This window comes from Ranitomeya imitator, chromosome 2 (genome assembly GCF_032444005.1).
Source record: "Ranitomeya imitator isolate aRanImi1 chromosome 2, aRanImi1.pri, whole genome shotgun sequence".
NCBI classification, from domain to species: Eukaryota; Metazoa; Chordata; class Amphibia; order Anura; family Dendrobatidae; genus Ranitomeya; species Ranitomeya imitator.
In genome coordinates, this window is record NC_091283.1 from 823,175,177 (window position 1) to 823,183,539 (window position 8,363).

Sequence of the window (8,363 nt, forward strand, 5' to 3'; positions counted from 1 at the left end):
GCGATAGGCTGTCAATATCAAACCTTATCGACCGCTTGAAAATAAGGTATTAATAAGGATCCCGATCAGAGTAGGGTCTGACGTCACACTCCGGAGGGGCCGCAGGAGATGCAGTGCTACCCGGACCATAAGGCAACCAAAAATGTCCCTTTGGCCCAATCCCAAGACAAATCCTATTTTTTTGGAACTGTTACATTGCGGCCTGCAAGCTTTGTTACCCCATTGTGCAGGGTTTAAAATACTTAATTTCCAGACCCTACAGTTTAGGGGACTGTGACTGTGCACTCCCCTCCCTGAGAAAATCACAACCTTATCTTTTCTATTGCACTAAATCTCATTGGCTTGGGTCAGGTCACACTACCTTATAAATCCCTGGGTCAATCTCTAAAACTTTTAATGTAATGACAACAAGCAGTTAATACATCACAGTGGATGCTGGGAGTTGTGGTTCCCCAGGCTGCAGATACATCTCTGGAGGACATGATGCTCCTGGATGAGGAGGAATCTCTGTTCTGTGCTGACTCTCGGCTCAGCCAATAGGATCCGTCCGAGAGGGCAGCGGCAGCCAATGGCAGGCGAGCAGAGCGGAAGTGCAGCTGTCAGCAGTGATACATTGTCGCGTTCCATGATCCCGGGCAGTGACACTTTGTAGCCGCCGCTGATCGCACGATGACCGCGCACTCCTTCACGGTGCCCATGATCATCTTCACCACCTTCTGGGGCATCATCGGCATCGCGGCCCCATGGTTCGTCCCGAAAGGCCCCAACAGAGGGTAAGAGGGTCCTCGTTACACATTAGCCCTGCAGCCATCTGCCCAAGCTGCATGCTTAGACCTGTAGTTCCACACCAGTGCTATCATCCATCCCTGTGTTCTGTCTGGATCATGGGGGTAGTAGTGCTACCCCCATGATCCATACAAGGTCTGCAGACCCCATGATTGGATGTAGCAGAGCTGAATGATCGCACCAATCCGCTCCACTGTGTCTTTCTACAGATATTATGAGGCTGTAAACAATTATAGCTGGAATGTAAATATTTGAAGATTAATCAACACAATAGAAACAAGTGTCATTATTGTGCTTTATTTATTTTGTGTACTTCCAGCATATTCCACAGTGAAGCACGTGGGTCGCAAATCCTCACAACCGTCACTAATCCCAATGTGATTTACTTAAAGGGCACCTGTCAGTAGGATCCACCATCCTGTATGGGAACAGCGGTCATAGGAAGCTGAATAAAATGTTACATTGTTATCAGCGATCCGATGTCTCATTCCACAGAAATCCATGTTTTTCTTTATATGTAAATGAGCTGTCCGATCTATGGGCGGGACATAGATCTGCATAGAGATTATTTACATGAAAGGAGGCGTTACTAGTGTGAGACATGTAATGACTGGCAGTCTGCTCCGCTATCTACACGTCTCACACTGGTAATGCCGCCTTTCTCTTCCAATAATCTATTCTCTGGGGGAATCATCTGTAGCTGTATGGTGTCACCAGATCTCTCATGTTGAATTTCTTCCCCTCAGGGTGATCATTACCATGCTGGTCACTACGGCCGTCTGCTGCTATCTGTTGTAAGTATCTTCATTTCATTTATTTCTATGCTCGTTTACACGTTATAGCCGACACTGCAAGATCTTTGCACCTTTCAAATTGACCGCAGCCTAAAGCATTTTGATTGATTGGCCGCCTGGCTGTGTGGCTAAATGGCAGCGACCATTCCTGATCACTGCGGTCAATCTAATAAGAAGCAACTAATCCGGCATCTGAGGAGCTCTGCATGTAACAGATCCAACGAATAAAGCCTGATGTAACAGAGGCCATGTCTCTCATGTGCTTTTCATTAGTTATGACACACCGAACATAGTAGTAACAATCGGCACATGATCGGAGTATCATCCGGTACTGCGAGGTTACAACACCGGAGCCTCGATCACGTATTACAAGTCAAGTATCAGCTCATCCTATTCAGGGCTGTGGAGTCTGTAAGCCAGCTTTCCTGTTCACTCCAGAAGTGCTGAGATGAATGCAGGCATTCCTTCCCTGTGTGTTTGTTACTTTTTCCATTTATCTGTAGAGGAGGAGCTTCACTACTTATCATGAACATAAAGTGCAGCACAGATTCATCTCAGCTAAAAGTCTAGACTTTAGATCAGAAATAGGACATTTCATAACTTTCCCAAATTCTTATGGAAAAAATATTCCCCACAAACTGCATTGAACTACTGTACCAAATTTATTATATATTTTAGGAGTCTGTCCATTTTATACCGACTCCACCAAAATGGGCTCCAACTCCACAGCCCTGATCCTTAGTCTTGCGTGGCTTCCTCTTGACCAATAATACGGCTCTGCCATGAGTAAGGACACTAGTCCCAAACACATCGGCCATTTACCTGGCCTGTAGATTGATAAGTGATCGCTGGGTTCCCTTATCGATCCCAGCAATGAAGCTGTGAAGTGCCCCTTTACCATGTGCACCAGTGCTTAATTCATCATCTGTGGCACTGACTGAGCCCAAGTGTCGGTCCCAGTGGCCGGTGATACTGCGTAATATTTGTGGCTCCTATGGAGTGAATGGGAGGGGGGGGTACATGATGGAGGGGCACAGCGGTATATAATGTATATCATTGGATATTTGTGTCCCTTTCCTCTGTAGTTGGCTGGTGACCATCTTATCCCAAGTCAATCCACTATTTGGACCACAGTTGAAAAATGACACAATTTGGTATGTGCGCTTCCTATGGGAATGAAGAGGCTGGAGCTCAGGCTTGTATGGTAACTTATCAGACTTTTATGTTTTTATTCCTTTGTGGATTTAAATATTTTACACACGGTGACAGTGCGGTTCTGTATGTACAGAAAATGACGGCACGTGTTGCTCCATAGGTCGGCCTCACATCAAGTTTGAACCCACGTTTGAAACTTAATTTAAAGGGAACCTGTCACCTGAATTTGGCGGGACCAGTTTTGGGTCATATGGGCGGAGTTTTCAGGTGTTTGATTCACCCTTTCCTTACCCGCTGGCTGCAATATTGGATTGAAGTTCATTCTCTGTCCTCCGTAGTACACACCTGCGAAAGGTAATCTTGCATTGCGCAGGCGTGTACTACGGAGGACAGAGAATGAACTTCAATCCAATATTTCGGCCAGCATGCAGCCAGCGGGTAAGGAAAGGGTGAATCAAACACCTGAAAACTCCGCCCATATGACCCAAAACTGGTCCCGCCAAATTCAGGTGACAGGTTCCCTTTAAAGCTCCTGAAAAACTGGATTTGTACAGAACACCCAGCAGAGCCCTTCACCATGAGGCTGTGTCACAATACCAGGCATGGACAGGGGTGGCGCTAGCTGTCCTGTTAACCCTCTACAGCCCTTCAAGCAAAAAAAAAAAAAAAAGTTTGACATCTTTTTCATTGCTGGTGACAATTATCATTCATTTGCTTAGTAACGAGAGATAAGATGATCTCCTGAAATTCGATTTTGGCAGATCACTTGCAGATTCTCTTCTAAATGAAGTAACACAATTAACTGGAGGAAGGGGTAAAAAAAATAATACATTTCAGCAGCATAATAAGAAGCAAGTAAAAAGTTTATTTTTTTATTATTAAAGAGGTTGTCCATTTTGATGGTCTATCCTTGGATAAGTCATCAATGTCTGGTGGGGGTGTGACACCCAGCACCCCCAGATCCGCTGTTCTCGGCAGTGCAGCTCCATCAGCGGAATAGTGGCGGCGGGCGGGTACTGCACATACGCCTCTACTGACTTTAATAGGGGGTAGATGTGCAGTACCCGGCCGTGGACACTATACAGAGCTATGCAGCTACTTAAGCAGTTCTGGCCGACACCGGGAACAGCTGATCAGCGGAATGCCGGGAGTCGCACCCCCACCAGACATTGACTAGGACTGGCCATCAATGTTAAGGTAGTGGACATCCTCTTTAACCCTTTGTTAGTCTAAAAGAATCCATTATTTTGGTGAATCTCAGTGCAATGAACTCCAAAGATCTGAGATTTGTCAGATTCTGAATCTTTGAGAAAATTTGTTGCATAATCTGTTTTTCTCATCTTTATTAGTAACTCGTGACTTTTGTGCCTAACCCATTTTTCTCGTTGTAGGTTTCCAGTCATCGTCACCCTGTCTCCCTCTTGCACCTCCCTATTTATTGGATTATTCGGGACATTTTTCCAGACCCCTGTACATCTGTTGACCAAAACGGAAACCAAATCTGTCCAGCGTTGTACGTGACTTTCCCCATGGTTTGGGGACATGGACTGGATGGTGTGATTGTAGTACAGTGGTAATGATACATTATTATTTATTCTATTTAAGGGGAACGGTTGGGATAAAAGCCGAGCTGTTGTTGTGGATCACTAGCCCAATTTCTCTTTTAGTCAGTTTTTGATAAGTTCACCCCCCACCCCACGCCATTTGTCTGTGACCCGGATTTAGTGTTCTGTAGAGGAGGCTCAGATCCTCCTCCAATGTAATTTATTTGTGGATTGTGCAATAAATAACAAAGAAATCCCTATATTACTATAATGCTTGAGACGTTTTGCTGCTTGGCATCAATGGAGGAGTTGTATGTTACAAATGCAGACCTCGGGTGACTTGTAAATCCACCGGTGACTTTATTCAGATGCTTGGATCAGTGAGAACACAGGACAGATTTCACATTAAATAAAAAGTGGGCGAAGAAAACATGTTCCCTTTAATTTAGGGGTTGTCCAAGATAAGAAAAATATGACTGCTCATTTCTAAAAACAGCACCACTTCTTGTCGACAGGTTGTTTCTGGAAGTGCAGCCCAGCCCCATTCATTTTACGGCTATGGACAGTTCGGCTTCTGCAGCCTCTATGTATCACAGAGAAAAGCTCTGAGTCTGTTATCGGGGCTAGAGCTCACTCATGGAACAAGGTTTCATTATATATTTGAGTTTGTCTTCTACAGCTTCTATGTATCATTGTTCATAGACTGCAGAATCAACAGCAGAGTCTAACTCTTATCTCTCCTCTTCTAAGCCATCTAAACTAAGCTTACAAGATGGTTTAGAAGACGAAAGATAAGGGTTACAGATGAGTTTATTGGTAAGTGATACACAGAGGATGCAGAAGTCAAATGGTCCAAAGTTTTTAATGAAAACCTACTGCAAAAATACCACACATTAAGAAAAATGTTCCTTATTAAGTGAATGTTGATGACCTGGAATACTACACATAACCCATGGATAAGAGTGGTGTTTTTTTTTCTGTTCTCCAAAATACAGCCATAATTTTTCTAATCGGCCACCCCTTTTATTATAGCAAAAATAAACAGATTTCACGACACGGAAAATGAAAATCCGGATACGGAGTGTTACATTGGGACAAACAATGATGGCCGCAGTCATCGTCTCGTACGTGATTCCACTGATGGTCGTTACTTCATTGACTCCTGGTACCGGCCTGTGAATGGCAGTGGGTTGCCGTGTGCGATAATGGAATGTTCACATGACGGAGACCCCCATTGTTTAAACTAAAGGGGTCCTCCTATTTCATATAAATAAAGCTTATTCACTGTGCAGAACATTACTAATTCCTCAGTTTCTGATCTCTGCTTGTTGTCAATGAATGAAAACGTAGATTCTGAAGTTGAAGCCACTTTGTATCCTGTCAAGATCGGCGCGGTTTGTTACCGTCCAAGAATGACAGCAAGCGGAGATCTAACTTTATTTGCTAAAACAATAATTCCTCATCTTTTATAGGAAAGTAATGGACATAACACACAACGTATATTACCAATGACCTGATTACTGGGGAGTGCGAACTTTCAGTAGGTCAGACCACAATGGCTGCGTGTTAATGGGGACAGAGCCAGCTGCAAAGTGGTAGTGTAAAATCTGTGCCACTTCAGATGATGGAAAACTAGAACTCCTATAAAAACTTCTCACAGGAATAAATGAGTGCTGGGGCTGACCATTTGTATCCCCATAGATTATCAACGTGTGCGTGGGGCAGTACTGAGCATGTGCGACCACGGCTTCATTCCCTGTATATTGGAGTGGTGGTCGCACATGCTCACTAATGCTCCATTCATACAGGGGATTTTGGGACCCTTGTTCTCAGGATAAGTGGAAGTTAAAGTACCAGGACCCCTAGCGATCATATATAATCTATTCCATGTATGGGTGATTAAAAAGTCGCTTTTGGTACAACCCCTATAATACTGTATATAGCTAAAACAGTCTCCTCTATGAGGCTCTTGGTTGTAAAGTCATCTACATTAATTAGATGAAAGTGACTTATTGTTGGGCCGGCTGGTAAGTCTAAAGGTCATAGATACCTGTTCATTTCTGTGGTTGCTGAACAATCGGGGATCCTAATGAAAGGTGAAATGTTGAACAGTGAACCAAGAACAACCAAAGCAAGGTGTTATCTGAGCATGCTCGTGTGCTAATAGTGACTTTGGCGTGCTTGAAAAATATGTCCGCGGCTGCTTGTCTTGTGCCTGTTTTGTTAGGCAATCCCTGCATGTGTTGCGAGTGTCAGACAGCTGCACGACATTCGGCTGTAGGGACTTGAGCATATTAGTCGAGCATGCCGAAGACACTCTATTGGCATCTGAGCATGCTCAGATAACACCTTATCCAAGCACGCTCCCTCATCACTACTCCGTCACCTTTCCATTAGTACTGCGCTACCCAACATGTCCGACCCTTTAGGAAGTTAATGAGCGGTATGGCATGAGCAGGGTCCCTTCCACAGGTGAGGTGACGCAGCAGCCCGGTATCCAATGTGAGCAGCAGAGCCAGGTTAATTACCAGTTTCTCGGTGGCGACGGCCATCTTCCTGAGGCCGTGCGTGCGCAGATGAAGTGCTCTGCTTCCCGGGGCTTCAGGAAAATGGCCGCGGGAGGCCGCACGTGCGCAGATGGAGATCGCGGTGGCCATTTTCCTGAAGCTGAGATCTAAATCTGTGAAATCAGCTTCAGGAAAATGGCCGCTACGATCTCCATCTGCGCACGTCCGACCTCCCGTGGCCATTTTCCTGAAGTCCCGGGAAGCAGAGCACTTCATCTGCGCACGCACGGCCTCAGGAAGATGGCCACCGAGACACCGGTGATTAACCCGGCTCTGCTACTCACATTGGATCCCGGGCCGCTGCGTCACCTCACCTATGGAAGGGACCCTGCTCATGCCATACCGCTCATTATCCCTGCACCTCTGCCGCCGCCACCACACCACTGCCGGTAAGCCTGTATTACGACTATAAGACGCACCCCCCATTTTCCTTAAATTTTTTTTGGGGAAAAAGTGCATCTTGTAGTCCGAAAAATACGGTAATTTCTTTTCTATCGCCATTATATCAGCTGCTTTACTTCACAATTGTATCAGATGGGAAAATAAAGCATCTCACCTTGTGAGCCGATTGTATATACAGAGGACCCCTGCCGTATCACCCCAGGTATTGCTTGTGTAGCCCCCACCATTGCGTCTCTTTATCAGGAGACCATTCGCTTTAGATTATAAATACACCAGATATTTGGAATGTAAAAGGATTCGACTTCGGCTCTGAAAAACGAGCCCAAAATATGAACCTCTGCCGTACGGCAGAAATAAAGGGCACGGGGGAGTCACCTATGCACTGTGGATATGGAACTATTCGGGGATCTGATTCACGGCATGCTGTGGCGCATCCGTGTCCAGAGCAGATTAACTGCGTAACGGACTACAACAAAATGGCCGCTGTCTCACTGTGTAGGTGACACGTGCGCTTCACACAATGTTTCCTCGGCTGCTGCCAAGTCTGAGGAACATAACGCTACCTATTCCTTCTGATCTCAGCCGTTTAGGGATGAGATGGTAGTAATAGCACCACGAAGGGCAGAAGAGGATGAACTATGACATTTCAGAAACAGAACAGCAAAGCGAGGAGCCGGACGGTGATACAGCCTCCATTATAAAAAGGCGGAGATGTGGGAACGCTCCCAGGAAAGATTATTCCTCAATTCTGTTGAGGGCCAACAGCTCGACTGCTTGATCAGGTGCGATGTTTGTGCTTCAGATTCTGCCCAGTGCTGAGGTAGAGGTATCCCAGTCATTGCAAGGAGGAGTGATTTTATGTAGTGTGGCTTGCAAAAGTATTCACCCCTAGTGATGAGCGAGTGTACTCGTTGCTCAGGTTTTTCCGAGCACGCTCGGGTGACCTCCGAGTATTTATGACTGCTCGGAGATTTAGTTTTCATCGAGGCAGCTGAATGATTTACAGCTACTGGCCAGGCTGAGTACATGTGGAGGTTCCCTAACAACCCCCACATGTACTCAGCCTGGCTAGCAGCTGTAAATCATTCAGCTGCCGCGATGAAAATTAAATCTCC

At 45.6% G+C, this 8,363-nt stretch overlaps 1 protein-coding gene across 1 annotated transcript; it reads left to right on the top strand.

The window, feature by feature from the left end:
- The first annotated feature begins 570 nt into the window (after window positions 1-570).
- On the top strand, window positions 571-4,539 carry LOC138665967 (V-type proton ATPase subunit e 2). Its single transcript, XM_069753987.1, has 4 exons — window positions 571-773; window positions 1,533-1,580; window positions 2,666-2,784; window positions 4,127-4,539. The coding sequence occupies exons 1-3, from the start codon at window positions 670-672 to the stop codon at window positions 2,757-2,759; spliced, it is 246 nt and encodes an 81-aa protein (XP_069610088.1). The 5' UTR covers window positions 571-669; the 3' UTR covers window positions 2,760-2,784; window positions 4,127-4,539.
- The last annotated feature ends 3,824 nt before the right edge of the window (window positions 4,540-8,363 follow it).